We start from the raw sequence: 25,450 nt of genomic DNA on the forward strand, positions 1-25,450 counted from the left end.
GAATGGAAACTCCTTCTTGGAAGGGACTTTCCTTCTGTCTTTATTTTTAGTACCTACCACAGTACCTGGCACATAGTAGGTACATGATCTATCTTCACGTATACAGAACCAAAAGCACTTCATCCATACTTTTATCTCACATAATATTTATTAATTGCCTACTATGCGTAAAATACTGTGCAAGGCATAAAGGGAAATATATAAATGAATAATAGCCTCTGTTTTCAGGGAATTTATAATCTAGTAGAAAAGAAAATATATATATTACATAATAATTATTTCTAAATGATAACTGCCATAAGAAAGGTAGTATACCAAGAAATAACAGGAATCCAGAAGAGAGAACGCTTCTAGTTTAGGGGTGGAAGGGAGAAGAGTGAAGACAAAAATAAAGAAATCAGGAAAGGCTTCTTTACAAGTATGACACTTGAACTAGGCCTAGGATGACACAGACAAAATTCCAATATGTGATGATGGAGGGAGGAATAAAAAGATGGACATAGGAAAAGATAGGTTGTATTTAGTAAATCAGGAAGAGTCCAGTTTAGTTAGAGGACAGATTACAAGTAGAAGAGTAATGGGAAATAAGGATGGAAAAGTAGGTTGGGGTCAAATTGAGGAAGGACTTTATCATTCAGACAACAGGGAGCTACTGAAGATTTTTTGGGGCCAGAGAATGGCATGGTCAGAATTCTATATTGGGAGATTAATGCTGACAGTAGATATACAGGACTAATTGGAGAGGAGAAAGATGAGAGATAAGAAGACCAATTAGAAAGCTATCGAGGAGGCAAGAAATAATGAGGGGCTGAACTAGGGAGGTGACTCAGGGAATGAATGAAGATGTGAGATAGAGTACAGCATAGAATTAACAAGCTTATAGGGATAAAGGAGAGGGAGGAATCAGACTTTCAGAGTGGAAAGGGACCCCAGTGACCATCCAGACCAACAACCTACGTGCAAAAAAGAATCCCTACTCTAGCATACCTAAAAGGTGGTCATTCATCCTCTGTCCAAAGGCTTCCAACAAGGGAGGAAGTTCACTACCTACCAAGACAGTCCATTTCAGTAAGCGTTAAACTAATTGTTAGGATGTTTTACCCAACACCAGGCCTAAATTGACTTCTTTGTCATCTGTGGTTTCCAATTGGAATGCCTCCTCCATGACAGTCCTTCAAATACTTGAAGACAACTATTATATCTCTAAGTCTTCTCTTTTCCAGACCAAATATCGCTGATTTCCTTCAAATCGATCATGATGTGACATGGACTCAAGGTCCTCTAGACATTCTACAGATATGTTTCCTAAATTGTGGCATCCAGAGCAAAACATGAATCGCTAGACAGTCTGACCAAAGCAGAGCCAAAAAAACCGTAATATTACCTCCTCAGTCCTGGAAGCTGTGGCTACTCTGACAGGAGGGTGGAAAGAGTGCTGGATTTGGAACAATGGAAACTTATTTCCAATCCCATATCAACCACTTACTACTATGGATGTAGGACCCCAAATAACCCATTTGAGCTATCTGGATCTTAGTTTCCTTATCTGGAAAATAAGGGGTTTCTTCTTTGTGACCTATAAGATTCCATCTCTAAATCCATGGTCCTATGATTCTATAGTAATGATGGACTGATTGGTCATGAATCCTCTGGCATGTTTTATATGAAAAGAAAGAACAGGCGAGTTAGGTGAAATGTTCCTCAAGAAACAGATGTCAGGAAAAATCAAGTTGAGACACCCCCATAACAAATGGGCTCAAACTGTGAAGAATAAGGCTTAGTCAAGTGGATTACTGGTTTCCTGAAAAATTAAAATTAAGTAAAGATAAAAGTAGTGATACATTGTGACAAGAAACTTCCCAGTAATGTATCATGGGTGACAAAGTTAATGTAAACATAATACAAGCAAGCAATAATGGTTAAGCCAAAAGTAATAAGTACATTAGTAATGATGTAATAAGTAATAAGAACCCAAAAGTAATAAGAACATTATATACAATATAACATTATATGCATAGGCAAGGTGGTAGATAGAGAAAAGGTTTTGAAGTTGGAAGATCTGAGTTCAAATCTCTAACACAAATTGGCTTTGTGACCCTAGACAAATCCTCAGTAATCTAGGCCAGAAATGTCATACGCAGGACCCTACAGAACCAGATTCGAATGTAATGGGTAATATTTAACAAAATATGTAAAAAAATACAATGGAACATAGATCATTTTCTAAATCGAGATGCTGCCCTCAGGGATGTGGACGGTTTAGTGGCCCCCTTTCTACTTGAGTTTGACACTACTACTCTGGGCAACTCTCTAAGACTAAAGCTGCAGAGAAGATGCTCAACTTGGACTGGCAGAGGTAGCTTCCTTAGCTGAGGGTTCACAGGTTCAAGGCCCTATCCTAAATCTTGGATAAAAGATACATGATATTTTCTCTGGGCCAGTTTCCTCATCTACAAAAGAAGGGAGTTGAACTAGGTGACTTCTAAGGTTCCTCAGAACTCTAGATCTATGATTGTATGATCCAGTTTAAAGAAAACACAGTAAGAGACTCAACTTAGCTAATTTATCAGAGAGTGGTGAGGTAAGTGTGGAGAGGGGAATGGATGGACACTCAAAATGAGTGGGAAGGAAGGGACTAGAGAGATAAAAGATAGGTAAGATGTGCAAAGTTTCTGGAACCAACTCCTTTCATTCTAAAAACCAATGAGTTCCTTGTGGAATTTACTCTCAGGGCCCCAGTCATGTTTGCTAAGGAAGTGGGAACGGCACTGAAGCAAGCAAGGACGTGAAAGCAGCCAGCCTCAAGTAAGGTTATCTAGAAAGTGCTCATTTGTAGGTGTCAATTGTGAGGACACAGAAGAAACATGTATCTGAAGGAGAGAAAGAAAGCCAAGGCAAGGAGAAAGAAATTTTGGACTTGACAATGACTTTTAAAAAAAAGGAAGAAAGAATATAACTATAGCCTCTGAGACCTACTTTCCCACTTATATAACATTTTTAGGAAAACAATCCACACATGCATAGAAGGCATCCTTACCTGAGGATATCCAAAGGGAATAAATAGGTAGCTTCTTCCAAGTGGCATTACAGAGCAGAGCACATCTTAATCATCCCACAAGTAATTGAAAGATGTCAAGAATATCAAATTCCACCTGCACTCAATGTGTTCTGGACTTTAAAAAAAAGTATTTGACTCATGCCTGGGTGACTAGAAGGCTTTAACAGAAATAGGAAAATCAGAATGAGTACAGAAACAATTAATAAATAAATGTGTGCTGAACTGACTTACAGAAAGTTTTGGGAAAGCCAAATAATGAGTTAATTTTTGACCATGTTGAGTATGAAAAAATCTAGGTACAGATGTCTAATCAGCATTTGAAATACAGGTCATAGGGAAGATAGAGAGAGCCTGAGATCTCCGAGGTAGAACAAGTTCTGAGCATTAAGAGCCAATTAAGAGTCATTTCTTGAAAACAACACCAGATAAGTCAACTTTTACTTGATCATGAATGCCTACATCATTTAATATAACCTTAATAAAAATAATTCTCTCAAATACACAAATCTATCTGTAATTAATATGAGAGTTCCCTCAAACAATGAAAATCATAGCGCATCCATGTCTGACCATCTTGTATGGTTTTTGTCCATGCACTCCCAGAAGTTTGCCACAAAAGGCCCACCCAAATTGCTAATGACCTTTGCTTTTTCTCAACAGAACAAGGGTACCAAAAATCCCTTGCTCTCTCCAAGTGACCAGCCCATATTCTCTTCCTAACCTATAATTTCTTTTTAACATTCTTTATAACATCTTTGTAGTTATATGTGGCAGCCTCCTCATACTTACCATGTCCCTTTCCACTGCCCTCTGTGTGATACTCATCTTTAGTTCTTTGGAGGCAAGGTGTTGCAACACTAACAAAATGCTTGTATTGAAAAAAAAAGGCATTTACTGTTATGAGAAGCTTGATGTCAGTACAAGTACTGTGCAATTTCCTGAAGACAATCCAATTTGCCCTCCTTTTTCAGCTATGGGCCCAGTTCATTGACTATCTGTATCATTTGTCCCAAATATACACGTTGTTAGAAAAGCTCTAGAGAATCATGCTGACACCTGGGCAACTGACAGTCTTCATTCATTTTGCCTTTCGTCTGTGGACGGATAGGCCAACCAGCCTTCTCTGAATGATTGCAGGTCTCTTCTAGGAGGCTCTGCAATATCTTGGGTCTTAATGCAATCAATATAACATCATTTCAAAGTCATATACACAATGTGACTATAAAGTAATGAGACTACTCTCCATAAGGCAAACAAGAATATTAACTTCATTGTTTTACAGTCATGTCCCACATTATTTTAAATTATATGTTATTGCATATATTAATAGTTCCTGGCTGGTGGATCCAGTTCCTACATGGGCCAGTTTGGTTCATTATTACATAGCTGAAAACCATACCCTGATTCCCTATAAGTTTCCTGAAAATTGGACACAAAGCAGACTGTAAAAGAACCAGAACAAATCTCACCAATACCACTAAAAATAAGACACATGTTCTGATGTCAGCAACTATGTCTTTGCATCTGGCAGTATTATGACTGTCATATTTACTATTACTATCATATTTAATGAAGCTATCTCTTTCAACAATAATTCCTAGTGAAGTTATTTATCAAGAAACTATCATAAATGCATCCAAAACACTGGTTAATTTTATCACCCATTAGCCTAGATTCTTTAGTGTATACTGCTTTGTAGCAATACTTTTGATAATTTAACCCTTCTAGTGGCTGAAGGAGCTGCAACATGATGTAGAGAACAGACAGCTAGGCCTTGAAATTAGAAAGACTGGGTTGTTCAAGTCCACTTTTGGCACACAATAGCCGTGTGATCAAGGGCAAGTCACTTTCACTGTTAGTGTTCCCAGCAACTCTCAAAGATTAGGAATTACATATTTTTATCAGTAGAGGGAGTTTTTACACCCAGAGTTCCCTACACAGTTGAGATCACTGGTTCAGTCAAAAATAAAATGGACAGAAATAATGTGTTATTTCTTAAATTTAAGTAGTACTTTAAAACACACTTCTGAAATGCTATTCAACTAGAATTTGCATTTTATATTCGAATGCAATATAAGGACTAGGAGGTAAATTAAACAGAACCTTTGGGGAAAAAAAATTGATGGCCTAACCCAAAACTATTAAGAATAAAAAAGACAAACAGAAACCAAAGCAGCTTTCCAAAAATCAGTATCTGTGTGACTTTGGGCAAGTCACTTAACCTCTGTCAGCTTCAGTTTCCTCAAATGTAAAATGGGGATAATTCTACCTACCTCCCAGGGATGTTGTAAGGATCAAGTGAGATAATATTTGTAAAAAACACTTAGCACAGTGCCTGGCACTAGGAACTAGATAAATGCTATTCTCACCATTATTTCAAACTGAGCATTTGGGTTCAATGATCAGATCAGAACAAAAGTCACTTTAGATACAAATTTGAAATATTTATCTATGAAATTTTAATCTGAATGAAAAGATTACTATTAGTAATTGAAGCATCTCAACAAGACTTAAGTAGCTTAATAGCCTACATTTATACAAGGTTCACAAAATAATTTGTATACATTTCTCATTTGACCCTGAAAAACCACCTTTACAATGGATGGTGTAAGGAGGCTTATCTCTATTTCACAGATGATGAAACTGAGGCTAAGTGCTTTGCCTCGGATCACAGAGGTAATAAAGGTCCCCCCCTAAAAAAATAATTCCAGAATTTCTAACTTCAAGACCAACGCTCTTTCCACTACTCCAAAATGCTTTCCAAGAGTTTCAATACTATTCAAAATGACCTAGAAATAGCTAGATGATATATCCGCCCACTATTTGGCCACCACATTTATTCACCTGACTTTTTCTCAAATATTTTTCTGTGAAACCCTGGCAAAGTTCTATCCCACAAGCATCAAAAGTTCCCTCTGACACTGCCAAAGGTTACCGGTCACCTCAGCTACAGATGTGTGATTAGTGGTAACCCATTTATTCCAAAACTGTCTTGACTCAGTATTTTGTGGTTGCTTCCCCAATTTTCTCCCCAGGGTTCAACTATTTTGTGGGTCACCATAGCTGAAGAATTCATTACCTAGTGGCCAACCTTCTTATGATGCCGCATGGCTATGAATCATAGGACGTTACAATTTCCAAAGCACCAAAAAATGTGGATGATTCAAGAGCAATGGAAAGATCCATAATAGGTATATGCAGGCTGAAACATATTATCAATAATGACCTGTAAGAAGTAGAACAGAAGAAATCATAATATGCGTAATTAGAAAAGAAGGTGGACCAGTCCCATAATGAAAATGAGGGATATCAGATAGATATCAGGTGTATACTGATATCCACAAAATATTAAAACACCTAGGGCAATTTCCCCAGCAAGATGGGTAGATTCTCAATGGAAGATTTATGCAAGGGAACAGACAAAAATAATCCAAGATAAGAAGACATGGGTAAGTTGTGATCAATATATACCAATGGCAGGAATATGTATTTTGATGAGCTCACAAATCCATTCAAATACTAAAGGCAATAGCTAGAACAAATAAAATTCCATTTGTGGAAAAATTTCAAAACACCGGAGATACCTATGATCAATCCAAACAACAGTCAAAGACTGCAGAATGTAAGCAACTCTCATTTCTCATAGACTGTTTTTGAATGTCAAAACAATGTTATATGAGTATATAATTATATAAATTCAGAGCCACTTCCGAAGTACATTTCTTAAAAGTACATGTTTGATACATGTCATTTCCTAACAATTCCACTGGAGAATAACCTCTATTTCAAAAGTAAATTTCCAACATGGAAAATAAAGAGACATGCTGTTGTCAAACTGATGTTGAAATCATATGGAAATAACTTTGTAGAGAAGAAAATTCCTGAAGAACTCAAAAGCATTTCCAAAGTAGAGCCAATAAGTGATAGAGCAAAGACAGGTCTGTGTCAGACTCAAAACAGATATGTCTACTCTTACAGTTTTTGAAAATTGTCACTTACACAGAAAAGGGAAAAATAGGTTATTTTCAAGCATTCATTTAGGGTTACTAGAAATTAAAATGCTGCACTGGTCTAGTCTCAGAAAAGCACGGGAGTCACTTTGAACCTATTACTATATATTGCTCTGAATAGAGCCTACAAGTTTTCCCCCAAATCCATGCATATAAAAAATACACATGGTTTTATACAACGGCCTATGATCAGTGCTATTGTTCAGCATAAGCTTTTTCTTTCCATTTTAGGGATGCCACCTATATTTAGATTATTATACCACTGGCTTGCTGCTGTTACTGCTGCTAATGGCAATCATCAAGGGAAAATCATATTGGGAGGGAGGTGTCTTTACTTTCCCCAAACTGAAAGGTGGGAGAAAATAATTAAGAGAAGAAAGTACACAAGTAAGTATGATTTGTAATTTGTGGTTTACTGATAGAGCAGGACTATAGAAAATTTATATACCCTATTTCACGGTATCATACAAACAAAAAGGTGTGCAAAATCCTTAGAGTCATGGGGGGAAGTGGAGGTAGAGGAGACAGGAGATGAACTGATAACAAGGGAGAATGTGGGAGAGTACTAGTCAGGAAAGAATGGAGTAAATAGGGAAGGGAAAAAAATCAGGCAGACCAAAGCAACAGCAAAAAACCATTATTCACAATAAACCTTTTACAGGAAACTATCAAAAAATCTCCATTCACTCTAAAAGTTCACCAGATAAGCAAAAATATATTTCTATGGCTCACGTGAGAGGGAACACGGCATAGGAGAGAAGAAGGTGGGCTGAGGAATCATGGAAAGCTGAATGACACTGGGCAAGTCACTTAACCACTGTCGGCCTCATCTCCTCATCTGTAAAATGGGGGGAGGGGTGATAACAGCAAGGATAAAATGACATGATTGCAAAGTGCTCAGCACAGCACCTGGGTCATAATAAGCACTATAAATGTTAGCCTTCAGCATTGCCATTATTATTCTTATTGTTTTTAAAAAAAGGAACTTGTGTAAAAAGTTAAAGTTTCAAAGAAAACCTATTGATCTTAATCAAATAACTTCCCAATTGTGATATATCAGACCCAAAAAACTCTCTCCTGAAAGAAAAATTTGGGTTTCTTTCCAAGCTAAATAACTACTGCAAACTAAAGCAAAAAGTACATACCACGTCAGTTTAGCACATGGGAATTTGCATGTATCCTTATTAATTAAGCACTGACAAAGAAGCCCTGAGCAGGCTCAAACAAATCTACTTGATTTAATACTGTGGGAATGCAACTTCCCAGAATTTTACATTTCCCACAAACAAACTCATTTTTATCGTTTTAGTTTCTCATAAAACCATCTTTGATTGCCTGGGTGGGCATAAAAGCCATCTGATGATGAACAGCTAAGGAAGAGGACTAGGTACAGTAAGATTTAACTTAAACTTCCTCAAATTAATTAATACACTTTCCTAATTCACAAGTAGAGTATACTGGAGGTATCTATTTTGGAGGACGAATCTGGATATTACAAAGACTTCATCATCTTCTGAACATAAAACATCATTTACATACATAGTGTTATGCAAAGAATACATCATTGGGCAGAATCTGCATTGAACCTAACACATAGCTGACAAGTGGTTTAAGCTTATTTTGTCATTTTTCAAGCTAACAATTTATTAAGTGTCTATTATGTGAAAGACACTGTTCTAGGCATTGGGGATATAAATATAAAACATGACAGTAACTGCCTTCAAGGAGGGGGAGGGGCAGAGATGGCATTGGCACAGTTCAGCATAAAACAACATAAGGGCAAAGGAGAAATCCAGAAAGTGATGTAAGAAAATGTTTCCTACAACTGGTATGTTAGGTGGAGGGAAGGAATTGAAGGTTCTAGTTAATCATGGTTTTACTGTGGATAACTAATAAAACTCTCTCAAGGATCAAAACTTGTTGCTACTTCATTAACAACCTAAAATCCTGATTTAACTTCAATCTGTCATACTATTCTGGGAAGGCTAAACAAATTACTTTTAAGACAGTGGCACCTGCTTCATTTGGAGAAAGAATTTTAAAAGAATATTTTCTAAACTATGTGTGCATGTACATACACACACACACACACACACACACACACACACACACACACACACACACACCTTTACAAACCAAATGAGAAAGTATTCCAAAGTATTTTTATTATAGTACCTATTATACCAATTTGTTCAGCATTCTCAGAGTAGACAATTTTTTTTTTTTGGCCTTTGAAAGGTTCTTGGGGGAAATTAGCTTAATTACACTTTTTCTTCACCTTATTTTAACTGAAACATATACAGTAAACCTGCTTGTTTATTGGACAAATCTTGCTTTTAAATTCGACAAAACATACAATAACCTTTTTAAATGACTTGTTCAAGGGTTTCTTTTTTTGCCCTCAGGCTTTCAGTTTATAGTTAGTTAACAAGCAGCCTGGATCCCAGCAGAGAAGCCTTTTGAAACTTAAACATGTAACCCCTAACCTGCTCCAAAGAGAGTTGAAGAAAAAAGTTCTCCCTTTAGGTTGGTGTTTCCAGGTCTTTAGGGCAGAGGGAGGGCATGATCATTTGGGTTTTTTGCGGGGGGAGGGCAGGAAAGGGGAGTGAATTAAACTGAACAAAACATATATTCAAACTATAAAACACACTGATCTTTGGAGTAACAGACCTATGCTTCTGTTATTTCTCCATCACTGCAAAATTTGAGTCAACTCTAGTAAGTTTATGGGATTAATTTAGACAGTAAATACCCACTGTATGGTTTTATTAAATAGGTAATTTTCCTATCCAGAATGTTTAGAACTAAATTTTGAAAGTCTTTCATAAAGTAAAATTTCATGAAAGAGTGATTTTTCCAATAATTTTTTTAAAGTTTTAATCCCGGGTCATATATGAATTCAATTATTTTAAACACGTCTCGTCAAAAAACAAAAACAAACAAAAACCCTCATACCTAAGAGTTCCCTTTATTCACAAGGGTAAATTTACCAAAATACCCACCTCTGAGTTTTATGTTTTCTTTTTTCCTTTCTTAAAAGGTTCTATGACCCACAAAACTCTCCCCAGTCCGATGCCTCATTCTCAACAATGACGACCGAAGAAGTACAAATCAAACTTTTCAAAAGCCATGCTCAGAACAATTGTCTACTGTAAGTAGGGAGTCCACTTTTTTGGTAATTAGCACAAGTATAAATTAAAAATATGCACAAGAAAGTATACTGAGTTGCCTCAGCAACAGAAGAGCAAACTAAAAATAGATACTCTATGAATATATGGTTGTAAGCCACGCAGTATGCACAGGACATTGCGATACACAGCACATATTCACAAACACCCCAAAACAGGAAGAGCATTGTCCTACTTACCTCTTACCTCAGTGTCTCTAAGATCTTCATGAATGAAGGCACTGGAAGAAGAGCACTTTATCTTTCCTACTTTGTGAAAGCCAATGAGGAGGCATAAGCACCCTTATTGGCAGAGATACGCACAAACACCTCCCTATGGGTAGGAGGAAGCCTACATTGAGATCTTAGAAGGTTTGAGTCCTAAAAATAAGTGACTGGTAAGAGGTGGGGTAGGAGGCAGGGATATCTGGGAAAGGAATAGTCTATCTGAATCACCTTCAGCATTTCTGAACACACGGACAATGTTTCTAAGTGTATCAGGAAAGTAAAGAAAATCAAGGTTTTTGTCCCCAAAGAATGTCTAATTTTAGAAAGTACTAAACTGTAACAGTGAGAATAAAACCATTTTCTTTCAAGTAAGGCAAAGTAGTGAGCCTCAAGCTAAGCAACTTAACTAGATTCAAATATTCCCAACAACTTCCATCCTGTTTCAAACACCCTATTGCCCCTTTGGAGATACTACTATTTCAAGAAAACAGTCATATCAGGGTTTCCAAAGCAGTCTCATGCAACTCTCCAGACGCCCACATGAAGTCAGCCCTCTCAAAGCTAACTTCCTTCATGCTCCTGAAGGGGCTCTGATATACAGAATATACACAGATTATATACTGATAGACAAGTGGCCACATCAGCTGGGGAGAAGCAGCTTGTACTCATCTTGTCATCTATATACTATATATTCCCATTATAAAAATACCTAGAAAAGGATGAGAAAAGGTCTAAATAGTAAATTCTATAGAGTTGCTACAACAAAGCAGTTTAGAGAATGTACATTATGTTCTCTGGCATACTCCCTGTTCACACCTCAGCAATTAGGAGATGGTAGATCCTACATCTACTGAATTGAGAAATATTACTAGTAACTGGGAGGGTTAGACTTGCTGACCCAGAAATTCGACTTCCAGAAAGTGACAGCTCCTCGTTCTATCAGGGATGTAACAATTCTAAGCCCTGAGAGCTAGCAAGTCTAGATACAAGGATGACTGTGAAGATGGCTAAAAAAACCACTAGATAAATACAAGGACTACATACGTCCAATCATAAATTGGCTCTGACCTCCATAATCTATGGTTTGATTCATACTAAGCCAAACTGAATTGCCATGCACATTACTGTTCTTCTTACTGAACAACAATCTGAATAAGAGGAAAAAAAGGTGCTGAGAGGAAAGATAAAAGAATAGGGAAGATCAGTGAACCTAAAATCATAGAATTAAGAGAATTAAGGGGGTAGGGGAAGATAGGAAAGGGGTGTTCAGCATGAGGAACCCCTGATGTAGAAACCACTTGCACAGATTCAGATCAACAACTAGTCTTAGAGTGTCTGCCTGGGCCATGAGGTGTTAAGTAATTTACCCAGGTCATAAGCTAGTAGTACATGAGGGCCATGGCTTGAACTCTGGTCTTCCTTGAATGCCAACTTCAATGTCAGCCCACTATCTACTACAACACATTGTCTTACCACCAGAGGAAAGAAAACAAAAGGAGACATTTTCTTTACAGTTTAAAGTTGTTGGTCTACATAGCATAATGATACAAAATTCTTCTGTTCACCAAACATTGGTTTTATGATTGTGGAAGGGATACGTTGATAATAGGTGAAAAGATAATTGTTTCTGGGGCATTTCAGTATGTTATCTGTGTATGTTAGGAAGGTCCCCACATGTAAAAGTCATATAGACGCTATCACTAGTTACCACAGTTACCTTTTTTTTCCCCTTCATACAGTAAGGCCTCAAAATTACTTGATGAATTAATAAAAAAGAGATTGTAAATTAGTGTGTTTTATTAGAAGGCCTCTAGAGTCCCTTCCAGCTCTAAATTCCTATGATTTAAAATCACTGAAAATCAACCAACTGTCAGCAAACTTTAAAAGAGACATCTTAGTAACACAAATGCCAAGGTACTAAGCTGATTTAAGTAGATCAAAATAATATGCCATTAGAAAGTTCTTGTGGAACCTTTAGACTTTCAGAAGTCTAGTTTAATGACTTGAGAAAGGCAGCTAAACTATTTCCTACTAGGCAGGGGTTGGTTTATTCTGGTTAGTACTAATGACTTTAATGGTTCCCAAGGGCTCCAAAGAGCTTCTCCAAAAAAGGCATGCTGCAACTTGCATCTTAAAATATACCTATCACTAGTGAAGGATACAAACATATGCCTATGGATATCTATTCTTCAAAAATGCTCTTTAGTATTAATCTATTTGATAAATGGCTTCTACATTTCATCAAATGTTATCTTGGGGAGGTTAGAAAGAAGTGGTTATCTATTGAAATATGTATCAGAGTGAAAACTTAATCTGGGAAGCCAAGATATAATCAAGCTGAAGCATCAATTATAAATGGATCCAAAATGAGTGAACAAGATGGTGAAGGAACTGGAGTCCATGACGTTTAATGACTGGTTGTAGGAATTAGGGCTGTTTAGACTAAGGAAAAACTCTACACCAGCTATGAGAAAAGAAAAAAAAAACTGAATTCTCCCCTTAATACATATTATTTCTATCACATTGTAAATCTAAAATTTAACCATCACACCACTTTAAGATGATTTTGTATATTTGCACAATGCAATTATTCAGAGAATGGCATCTAATTTGCATAGCTCTCTCTGATTCTTTGTTCTATGATCCTGAGTTCACCTTCTAGACTTGCTCAATGTTACTTTTATTTGTCTTGCTAAGACGGCTTTGTTGTTTCACAGTTCTTCTTCATTAAAGAGGATGCTGCTTTTTTTAGTTTTTGTTTTCTGCAAGCTATTGATTCAGAATTTCCTTCAGCCAGCCTCCAATTAAGAAGTGTCTATTGTCAGAATAACATATTATCAGTTCTTGACACCAAACCCATAGTTAGTGTAACTGCTGTCTCCTTTCAAGATTTTCCATGAAAACTCATTTCGTTTTTCTCCCACCTTTGCACTGCTTCTATTATTGCTGAAATGAGTAAGAAATAGAGCAGTGTTGTGAAGGGAGGCATTAAAGGCAAAACAGTTACCCTGGGTCAAGGCAGATCCTCTCACACTGCCTATAGGTACAACATGTAACAGTGGTCAAGACTGGCACATAGTAGGCAACGTTAATGAATGTTGAAATGAATTTGCTGAATAATACATCCATTCATCAGACAGGATAAAAAAAAAAACCTATAAAACAGCAAGAGGCCAAAGGGTAGATCCCTGGGGCATTCCACTAGAGACTTACTCCCAAGTGGACATTAACTTCTTAAATACTACTTTTGGAGGAAGGTCAAACAATTGTGAATCTACCAAACAGTTATCTCACCCTATCTCCAATTTGTCTTCCAGAATTACGATGATTGTAAACTGCTTTCCTAAAATGTAAATATACCTAATCTCTTTACAACATTCCCTTAATCTATCAGTTACTCAGGTAGTTACTCTATCATAAAGGGAAATTAAGTTAGTCTGGTACGACTTGTTATGGATGAAAACATACTAGTATTTAATGATCACTATTTCTCTTTCGATAAGGTTTCTGGAATTTTGCAAGCAATAGAAAGGAAGCTCACTGGATGGAAGGGAGGAAACAAGCATTTATTAAGTTCCTACTGTGTGACAGGCTCTGTGCTAAATACTTTAAAATAGCTCATTTGATTCACAAAGATTATCTCAATGAACTCTAAGAGGCTAAATAGGAAATAATATGGAAAGGTAACTCTCCATTATAACAGTTTCTATGGTACAAATCCTTTTCAAATTTCAGTAAACTTACAACCAAGCTTCTGCAAAGCAACCTGTTAGTATTTGGGGAACTGCCCATATTCAAATAAGAAAAATGCAAAGAATTGATGACAAAGGCTACAAAAATATAAATCTAGTCCCACTGTATTCTTGCCAGGATTCACCACATATATTTCAGTTCTATTTCCTGGGACTTATAAAAGTAAAGATATCCTTCTACTTTCTGTAAATTCAATGAAAAAAATTAAAATACATGATCCACAGTAAAAAACAAAAACAAAAAACTCCCCCAAACCCCAAAACACTCATTCTATAGAGAATTATTTAAAAACAGTGATTGAGAAACATAAAGTTTCTACATCGACAACAGCACAATAGGACATAAATTATAAATAAGTAAAACAAAATCAAGAAGGAGGAAATTCATCTTTTTGTTATAAAAAAACTATCTAAGAAACAATCATATCAAAAAAACAAACTACACATTTGCCTTTCACTTAAGAGTACTGAATTAGATTGACTTCAGTGTTAAATTTGGCCAACAATATACTGTTTTAAACAAAAACTCATCTTCTCATTATTGGCTCTTTAACCTTATGGTGGTTTAACAATTTCTAATTGAATGCTTGTTCTAAACACTGAGGCATCAAGACCTTGATTAAGTGCAAAATCACAACAATGCTTAAAATCACAGTACTAAAAGGCATATGCAGTCATTAAAATGGTCAGAATTAAACTATATGAATAGTAAAAGGAAGAGAGAAAAAAACCCACTTGGGGTTTAAAGGCTCTCTAACTTTGTCACATTTTCAAAATATTTTAAAGGTTAAATTATTTGTATAAACTTACATATAAAAGCTGCTACTGTAAATCCTTTAGTCATCACTGTGTGACAAAAACTTTACCGAGTAGAAAGCAGAGCAACACCCCAAGAAACAAATTAACCTCTACCACGTTTTCAGATGTAAAACATAAAATGGTATTTCTGAACTGCCTACACTACTAAGAAAAGCCATGTAGCAAAATATTTCCCAGGAATAGTAAGGAAACAACTTTACTCCACCTCTGTCTACATTTCTAATATATATACATATATAGTCATTAAAAATTAATGTGGCAAACAACGTATGAACTCTAGTTCAATCGGAATAAAAGAAAAGGAACGAACATACTTTATTTAGTCAAGTATTGGGGTTTTTGTTTGTTTGTTTGTTTTTAGAAAACGGAACTAGTTCTTTAAAGTAAAGGTGATTGCTGGCACTAGAGCGACGAGAAACCTCAAAATCCCCTATTGTAAAGTATCTCGGTGGGAACTGACTTTTTAAGGAGGAATGTGGTGGCCTCTGCTGGTTTGTTCACACGAAAAAACAGCAATTAGAAAAGTAAGATGTGTAATAAAACGGTGACAGCAGAGGCATCTTACGACTTCCAGGGTACGCACATTTGTACACCACATCATTCTCTCCTTGCCCATCATTGTCCTTTGGGGTTTTGACAATGAGCCTAGGCACAGCGGGAACACACCACGGTTTTTCGTCTCGGGAAAGTCACGTTGGGAAGGGACATCTACTTAAAAGACCTCCCTGAAAAGCCGCCCATGTTTTCTTAAAAGTACTTTGAAAAATCAGAGCCTGACTTTTTGAGATTCTGTATGGAGGAGAGTGGGAAGAGGAGAATTCCCAGGACGGCCAGAATTCTAGGGAAAGGAGCCGAGTCCGGCCTGGCGGGGCCGAGCGACCCCGGGCGCTGCCGCCTCAAGGTATTAGAAGCCCAGGAATGGGCAGAGGGAAGGAAGTTGGAGAGGAGCGCGCGTCCCTAAGTGCCCAGAGCTACTCTCTACCTGGTGTGCTTTTCGCTTTTCTTCGCTGCTGTCAGCGATCGCCGAGGCTCCCCCAAAGTGCACGCAGGCGAGCCCCCGCCTGAGTTCTGGGCCGGGGTCCCCCCACCCCAGCCCCCCTCTAGGTGGGGGGGGGGGGCAAAGTTAGCAGCGTGAGCAGCAGCAGCAGCATGAGCCGCAGGAACCGCGCGCTAGCCGCGCGCTCGCTAGCTCCAACCGTCCCGCGTCCCGGCTCCCCTACCTCCACCCCTGGGGCCCCTCGAGGACCCGGGACTAGCCTGGGGGGCCCGCTCCCCACCGGACAGGAGAAAGAGAGTGCGAGGCTCGCGCCACTCACCTCGCCGCTGCTCCCGCCGCCGCCGCCGCCGCCACCGCCACCGCCACCACCACCGCCGCCGCCGCCGCCACCACCGCCACCGCCGCCGCCGCCTCCTCCGGCTCCGCCGCCGCCGCCTCCTCCTGCTCCGCCGCCGCCGCACACCTCCATTTTGTGGTGCCAGGGATCCTCCAGCGGAGCGAACGGCAGCATCGCCCCTTCACCAGCCGCCGAGGAGGAGCCGGCGGCCGCCGTCGCGGCCACACATCCCGTCGTCGCTGCTGTCGCTGCCGCCGCCGCCGCCGCGAGCCCAGCCCCCGGCTCGCTCGCTCGCTCTCTCCGCTCCGCGGGCGCGCGGAGCCGCCGGGCTACCTCCCGCGCGCGGAGTCAGGGGTGCCCTCTACCGCCCGCTGCCGCTTCCCATAGAGGGGGCGCACGGGGGTGGAAGTGCCGCCGCCGAGTGGGGCTGAGGCTGAGGCTGCTGCCGCGCGGTGCCCGCTCCCGCCGCTACTGCGACTGCTGCTCAGCCGCGACTCACCACCCCCCCCCGCCCCCCGCCCAAGCCGGAGTCCCAACCCCCTCCCTCGCGCCCTCCCCCGCTCGCGGCTCAGCCAATATGGCGGCGGCGGCGGCGGCGGCGGCGGCGGCGGCGGCGGCGGCGTTACCTGTGCGGCCGGCGCCTGGAACCCCCTACGGCGGCAGCACAGCGGCGTCACCCGGACGTCAACGGAGATTCCCAAGCCTGGGGTGAAGCTATGGGAGGAGGAGGATGCTGAGGGAGGAATGGGGAGGGGAGGGGAGGGCAGGAGAGAGGAGGGGAGAAGAGGGGAGAAGAGAGGAGAAGTGGGAAGAAGTGGGGAGAAGTGGGGAGAGGAGGAGAGGGGGTGAGAGGAGGGGAGGGGAGGGGAGGAGAGAGAAGAGGAGGGGAGGGAAAGGGGAGGGGAGGGGGGAGGGAAAGGGGAGGGGGCTGGGGGACGGGCAGAGGAGGCGGAGGAAGCCTCTTGTACTAGGAGCGCCGGCTAACCGCTTCAGTAAACCTGTTTTACGCACGGAGCATGCGCGGCACTGTTCACACATGCTCAGCAGGCCCTCTCGGGGCTTCAGAGTAGAGTACCAGAGAGAGGATTCCCGAAAGGGTAGCAAAAGTAGCCTGTCCGAGGAGGAAGGGGAGAGCGGCCCAGGACGGGACAGTGAGAGGGCTCCGGAATATTTCCGTTTTCAGGACCCACGGAAGCAACTTAGCAGTGAGCTCCCTAACACCCATCCCCTGACTTTGTGCCAGACACGTCAGAGGGTACGGACTTGAACATTTATTATCCCCATCAGCCATGTGCCTAAAGGTATGAGGGGACTTCCCTTCCCCCACTCGATCCTGGCTCATTTCCCTTCCTCAGTGAAAAGAGTCCCATCCTGTGTGCTTCCAGAGGGCTGCCCTTTACAAAGCACCAAACATACACACTCACGTACATTGCATGGGATCATTTCTGCCCGCAGAAACAACTTCGCTGATTGCTTTTGGTGACCAGAGTGGGCTAACAATCTAGAACAGAAAGTCCTCTCTTTAAAGACTTTAATCCGTAGTGGTCTCGTAACTTGCGCGCTTCCCTCAGCTCCCCTTTTCGCAAGCAAGTTTCTCCTTGAAATTCTGCTTGTTTAAAACAGACGCTCAGTACCTTGGACAGGTTTTTTGTTTTTTTTTTTCAACACTGATACCTAAAACTGTTTCCTTCCCTTAAAACCGTCACCTGGTTCCCGCCATGGTGGCGAAATTCCTTCCTACATTCTTTTCACGGTCTTACCTCAAATAGCTGACAAATTAAACGAAATGGCGTGTGTGTGTGGCAATGAGTTTGAAAATAAGGAACTATCAGTGATGCTAGGGGATAGCATAGGTGTCCTCAACCAACTCCACCACAGTCCCATGTATGAAGTGACCTTAACTGACGTAATTTACCACGAGAGATTTTAAAGTTCATTGGAAAGAAAGCCAGAATAAATGAAAGGGTAGAATTGGATCAGGAAAACTGAGGTATATGCTATGGAAAAGGTGCTTGTGTGTAAGACCATATTTATGATATGCTTATAAATCATACTTTTAAAACTGAATGAGGCATTTACCCACTAACATATTTATGGAACACCTACTATTTGCAAAGTACCTTGCTAGGTCCTGTAGAGGATACAACAAAGGATATGCCTAAAACAAGGAATTGCCTTAAAAGAGTTCATCAAATATATGTACCATATATCTCTGCCGAAGTCATTTTATCTGCAATAGATCCAAAGCCCCCAGGAGGCAGAGCTTTTCTAAGTTGTTTTGTTTGGATCTCAGGTCTGTAACAACTATTCCTGGGGAGAATGATAAGTGTCTTAAAAGTGTAAGAGATCAGTTTGGTAAAGTGCTTAGCACAGTGACTGGCACATAGTAAGTGCTTAGCAAATACTTATTCCATCCATGTAAGCCTCAAGTTGCTATTCATGATTATCTCTGGTTTTCAAGTCACTCAGATCCTCCACAGAATAAATGCAATATAAGCAGCTGCCTTTTTTAAGATTAAATTTTATTTTTTAAATAACAAAAAATCTACCTCTCCCTCTAACCTTCTTCCTCCCCACTGAGAAAGAAAGATAAATAAATCCCTTGTTATGAGCATGTATGGTCAAGCAAAACAAATTCCCCCATTGTCCATGTCCAAAAAAAGTCTCAATCTGCACACTGAATCCCTCTCTGTCAGGAGGTGGGTCTCATGTTTCATTATGAGTCCTTTGGGATCGTGGTTGGTCATTGCATTGATCAGAATTTTAAAGTCTTTCAAAGTTGTTTATCTTTACAATAATGTTGTCATTGTACACATTTTTCTCCTTGTTCTGCTTACACCACTCTGCAGGGACAGATAGCTATCTGTTTCTTTTTCCTAGGCTTGGGGAAAATATTAGCCTGTGCTTATCTACATAACATATGGCAGTCTCTGGGACAGCAGTAACTTCAGTACAGCAGTGTGATAAAATGGGAAGCGAGAGAATTGGCTTTAAAGCCAGAGTAGCTGGGTTTGAATCCAACTCTGCCACTTAACTATATGTGACCTTGAATGAGTCACTCTACTTCTCTAGGCCTCAACTTCCTCCTCTGTATAATCAAGGGCTTGGGCTATATAGTATCTTCCAGCTCTAAGTTAATGACACTATGTAGCAACAAGTTGTATAAAGCCTTGAAGAATACGGGCAAGTCAAGGGCTGAGGTACATTAACCCTAGGATATAAATAATGAGTTGTTGTCCTTTACATAGGATAATGGTGATGCTGATGATGAAACTGACTCATGGAGTTCGAGGTTTTTTCCAGTAGTTAGGATGGGTTAAATTCATGTACCACACTTTCTGAACTCTTTTCCCTACTATAGCAAATGACACACATCAACCAGCTTCAGTTAAGGATGAAGTGGGCAGCCATCCAATTTAACAAAACCTTATTAGAAATACAACCAACTCATTTTGGCCACATTAAAAGGGTGCTGAATATAAGCTGGAGGCCTTGATCAGCAGATCAAAGATCACACACAGTTCCTACGCTGTGGTTCTGATCTCTGATACTATGAGTACAGAGAAATGTATAACTGAAAATATTATTACAAAAAGAGCCACCTGACTCCAGCATATCCATTGTAAATACTTACCAAGAGTTTGTAACTTAATTCATTTTAAAATGGTCCTTCAACTACACACATAAATGCACTATACAAAAACTGTTATTTTGGAACTATTTTGGTTATATCACCAAGTTAGGGCTAATATCCAGAAACAAGGATAGTAATAGCATTTTCATTACTTATGGTCTCGTTAAGGTTCTATTGTGAAGGATAGTGATTTATTAGCTTAAGTAATACCAAAATAGTGTAATGAAAAGACACTGGACTTGGAGTCAGAAAACCTTATGTTAATAGAAGTAGTGTCCAGACAAAGAGGGTCATAGTCTCAGTGTTCTACCTCCCTTCTTGGACTATATGTGGAATACTGTGTTCAGATCTAGGCACCACATTTTAGAAGGGAAATTGACCAAAAAGAGCATGCCCAAAGGAAAAGAACTAGGGTGCTAATGGGAGTGAAAACCATGTCATAAGCTTAATTGAAGAAAATAGCAATGTTTAGGGGGACCATAATAGTGGTCTTTAAGTATTTGAAGAGTGTCTAAATGCCTTGTTCTGTTTGGACTCAGAGGGCACAACCAGTAGAAGTGGGTAGAAGATGGAGGGGCCAATTTAAGCTTAATATAGGGGGAAACTTCCTCCCAATTTGAATTTTATAAAAATTAGATCAATTTCTATGGGAGATAGTGGGCTCCCCCAAACTGTCGTCTTGAAGCAAAGATTGCATGAACACTTGTTAGGGATCTTGTAGAAGGGATTTTTGTTCAGAAATGGATTGGAAAAGTTAGTCTAAGAAGTCCTTTCTGAGTAGGATATTCTGTAATTCTTCAGCCTGGAGAAAACTTAAGGGAACATAATTACAATTTTCAAATATTTGAAGAACTGTCATAAGGCAGAATTTGGCTCAATATATGAGAGAACTTCCTAATAATTAGAGTTGTCCCCAAGTGGAATTCCTCCCTCTTCTCCTTCTTAATGTACTCAAGGTCTTACCTGGGAATCCAGATGATTATTTTCTAAGGGTTTTTTTTGTAGGGGAGATTCATGCTTTAGAGTAAATGACCACTAAGGTGCCTTCCAACTCTGTGATTCTATGATTCTTTTCTATCTGGGCTTAATTCTTAGCTCAGCTGTTTATGAGTTATGGGACCTCTGTCAAATTTATTCATTCTTCTGAGCCTCAGTTCCCTGACATATAAAACAGGGATGATAGTAATACTCACACTGTCCATTGATACGGTTGCAATACATGTGAAGTGATTGGTAACCACAAAGTGCTATACAGAAGTGAACAATTCACACATACTTAATAGTTAACATTTATATAGCAACTTATTATGTTCCAGGCACTGTGCTAAGTACTTTACAATTATTTTCTCATTTGATTCAATACATACTTGTATCATTACAGCCGTTATTTCTTGCCAATTGACACAAGCAATGCTTTTATTTGCCAATAGAATAAGGTAATTTGGCCCTAATTAGCTATTTCCCCTGTATGGACATTAGCCTGAGTATGTAATGTATATAGTGGGATATACTTGCTCTGCCACATGCTACCCATATGACCATGGGCCCATGACTTAACTTCTGTAGGCCTTGGTTTCATTCATAAAATGAGGGAGTGGAATTAGATTACCTCTGAGGTTCCAAGTCTAGAGCTACGATTTCTTCTTAATGTTTGTCCTAGGGGATTTTAACCCCAACCTTATAGAATAACCCCCCCGATAACTAAATCCATTTAATAATGAGCCTTGAACAAAACAGCCATTAACAAAAATAGAAAATTTTTGGTGCTCAAATAGCTCCTGAAATCTGGTCAAGGTCTTTCTTTTATGATAATGCCATTTTCTTTAAAAACTAACAAAACACAATAGGCCTTACTGTTAGACTTACCATGATGTTATAATAATCAAGTAACTAAACAGGAAGTAAATTCCAAGGATGCTAAAAAATGCAGTAATCAGACAGACTGAGATATGATTTAACAACTAAAATAATAAAAGGATTAGTTCAAATGTATAGGAATTTGTCTAATTTTATGCTGTCATTTGAATATGTTATTACAAAGATATCTATATTAGTAGAACTCATAGTCACAGACTTTTAGACCTGGAACAGATCATAAAAGTGATCGGAGCCCTCCAGTTTATAGTTGAGTAAACTGAAGACTCATGAAATCACTTGCCCAAGGTCACACAGATAGCTATGATACAACCTTTGAGTTTGACCTGTATTAGCCCCAGATTGCATCAAGCTGTCCATACTTGCTCACTAGGTACCTCTTTTGACTGGGCAAGCATTTTTAGTTGGAGTTACGGGTTCTGTTTATGGTTTAGAACAGTTTGGGTTTTGTTTTCCTGTGCAAAGCTGAGCCAATGTCAGACTTACAACTACAGCCTTATTAGCACTGAATTCTAACTGAGCTAACTTTCAAATGGTTTCTTATTCAACAAAGCCTCATTAAACCATGTTACACCTCTTCCAAATTGGCCATCACATGAACAGGGCCTTAGATAAAGTTTCCTTTTGCACTATATATGAGAAGAAGTGGCTGAGAAAATTTAAATGTACTGGAGTTGTAATGGGAGATATTTGCTCACATACAAGAAGAGAACAGATTGGTTTTGAGAATGATAGAAAGACCTAACTACAAATAATCCTTTCACATCATTTGAGCGACAGTATGTTTTTTGAAAAACAACAAACCCATGCTTTTAAAAAAATAATATTTCACTTAAACTGTTAGTTCAAACTAGCTTTCTCTCTAGTTAGTCTAACCAGGGTTGACTGTAGACCACAGGCACATTATATCATGAGTAGTGCCAGGGAACCATGATTCTGGTCTAGGGAATGGCCAGGACTTTAAGTAAGTCACTTAATCACTCTGGCCTTAGTTTCCTGCTTTGTAGTAGAAGAGGGGTACAATAGATGACTAGGTCTCTTCCATCTCTAAATCTATGAAACTATGAAAACCTTCACCTGAATGTACTACCAGTAACTCAAATTCATCATGCCCCAAACAGGTTTTCTTTCTTTTCTTTCTGCCTAAACCTGTTCCTCTTTGTGATTTTGCTCTTTCTGTCAGCGTCACCACCATTCACCCAGTCTCCCGTGTTCTTTATCTTGAGGTTACTTATCTTTGAGTGTTCCCTCTCCTTCACCTTTCATACCAAGTCTATTACTAGATATGAGAAGAAAATCAAGTCTTACTGAATATACCTCTATAATATCTCACACCTCTGGTCCCTCTTCTGTTCTCACTACTACTACTCTAGTGGGGCTCTGTTTTAGTATCCAAATGAGATATTACAACAGCCTTCCAATAGACTTTCCAACTTCCAGTTCACTTCCCTCCAATCTATCCTTCAGACAGGTTTAAGCATATCACTCCTGTGCTTGAAAAGTTTCAGTGATAGCCTTTTACCTCTTGAGTAAAGATCAAATTGTTATTTAAGGCCTTCTACAATCTGGCACCAATCTACCTTTCTAGCCTTATCTCATCCTTCCCATATATTCTGCACTCCAACCAAACGGAACTACTAGATGACTCTCTGCCCTTCAAACATACCCTGATATTTCCCATATCAGTACCTTTGCTCCCCTGCCCTATGCCTAAAAGGTCTTTCCTCCTCCTCTTTATCTGTTGAATTTGTAACCCTCCTTTGAAACCCACCCTAAATGCTAGCTCTTCCATGAAACCCTCCCATATTCTCACTGTGGGTGATAACCTTTTTACTTAGTCCTCAATTAAATTTTTATTTTGTGTTTTCCTAATACACTTGTTAGGTAATATGGTGTATTATAATTATCCATGTATATATCTTATCCCTTAAAAGCTCCCTGAGGGAAATATAGTGAAAAGGCTGTCAGACTTGGAGTCAGGAGAGACTTAAATTCAAATACTGCATCTGCCACTAGCTATGTGACCCTGGGCAAGTCACTTAACCTCTGCCTCAGTTTCCTCTTCTATAAAATGGGGATAAAAATACCTGCAGTACCTACCACACTGGACTGTTGTGTAGGTCTCGTAAAATTATGTCTATAAAATGCTTACCAAACCTTAATTGCTATGTAAATTTTAACTATTATCTAAACTTTGTATCACCCCATATACAAAGTATAATGCCCAGTACACGGTGAGTATTTAATTACTCAAGGTGGTTGTGAAGATAAAATGAGATAATATCTGTAATGTGCTAGCACAGTGCCTGGCACATAGATGCTATGTAAATGCTTATTCCCTTCACCTTTCATTTCTTACCTCACATCAGTATACCATTATATTCATATGGCATAATTTGTCCAGCCATTTCCCAATAGATTTCCATCCTCTGTGGTTCTAGCTCTTTGCTATAACAAACAACTGCTATAAATATTATTGTACATATGGGTACCTTTCCTCCCTCTTTGATATCTTTAAGGGTACAAACCCAATGTATTATTGAGTCAAAGTGCATTACGGTTTAGTGATTTGAGAGGCATGATTCTAAATTTATTTCTAGAATTATTGGACCAGTTCACAGCTTGGTCAACAATACATGTGTTCCTATTTTCTCACAACAATTGTCATTTTTCATTTTTGTCATTTTTGCCAGTATAATTGCTATGAGATAGAATCTCAGAGTTGTTTTAATTTACATTTCTCTAGTGATTTGGAACCTTTTTTGACATGGCTGTTGATAGCTTGAATTTCTTACTTTGAAAACTGCCAGTTCATATCATTTGATCGTTTATCTATTAAGGAATGGCTTTTATTCAGCTTAGTTGTATTTTTTTATGAATTGAAGTTATTTGAGGGTAGCGGCTCTTTCATTTTTACCTTTGAATTTCCAGTACCTAAAACATTTTGTCTTTCTATCCAAACTCCCCCTTCTTCCTAACTTCCCTTTCACTGTTGAGAATACCACCATGCTCCCAGTCCTCCAGTTTCATAACCTAGGTGTCATCTTTGACTCTTTATTCTGTCTTATTCCACTTAACCAATGTGTTTCCAAGTCCTATTGATTTTACCTTTATAATATCTCTCATACTTGCCCTCTTCTTCCATTGCCACCATCCTGGTGCAGCCTCATCACCTCACTCTTGGACTACTGCAGTAGCCCGATAATTGGTCTTCTTGCCTCGAGTCCCTCCCAACTCTAAACCATCCTCCAAACATCTGTCAAATTAATCTTCATAAAATGCATATGTGACTATGTCACCTCCTCCCCCATTCAATTGTTGTTGTTCATCCTTTGTTTTCATAGAGGACCAATGACATCACAGATCTAGACTTGCTCATGATTTGGATTTAAGTGAGATAGAGTTGCACAAAATTGTCAACCTCACTATTTCTTCCTGAGTCATCAAAGTCCAGTGGCAAGACAAAAGTTTAGATGACTGGAGATGGCCCAGGATGCAGTGAATGACCTTGGTGTCCTTGACATCTGACCAAGGTCTAAGCACTCCAGCAGCCTTCATGGCCTTTGGAACAAAT

At 39.3% G+C, this 25,450-nt stretch overlaps 1 protein-coding gene across 4 annotated transcripts in view; it reads right to left on the reverse strand.

Moving 5' to 3' along the window:
* The window catches only part of RPS6KA6 (ribosomal protein S6 kinase A6), a 108,185-nt gene extending 91,319 nt beyond the window's left edge, over nt 1-16,866 (reverse strand). For all 4 annotated transcript variants that reach the window (XR_011971176.1, XR_011971175.1, XM_072626536.1 and 1 more), the window contains exon 1: nt 16,350-16,866. Coding sequence is in view for 2 of the 4 variants with exons in the window: in XM_072626536.1 (XP_072482637.1) it covers nt 16,350-16,541 (192 nt within the window). In the remaining 2 variants the exon portion in view is untranslated. The remainder of the gene's footprint in view (nt 1-16,349) is intronic.
* Nucleotides 16,867-25,450: the final 8,584 nt, after the last annotated feature.

The sequence above is a fragment of the Notamacropus eugenii genome, chromosome X (genome assembly GCF_028372415.1).
Source record: "Notamacropus eugenii isolate mMacEug1 chromosome X, mMacEug1.pri_v2, whole genome shotgun sequence".
NCBI classification, from domain to species: Eukaryota; Metazoa; Chordata; class Mammalia; order Diprotodontia; family Macropodidae; genus Notamacropus; species Notamacropus eugenii.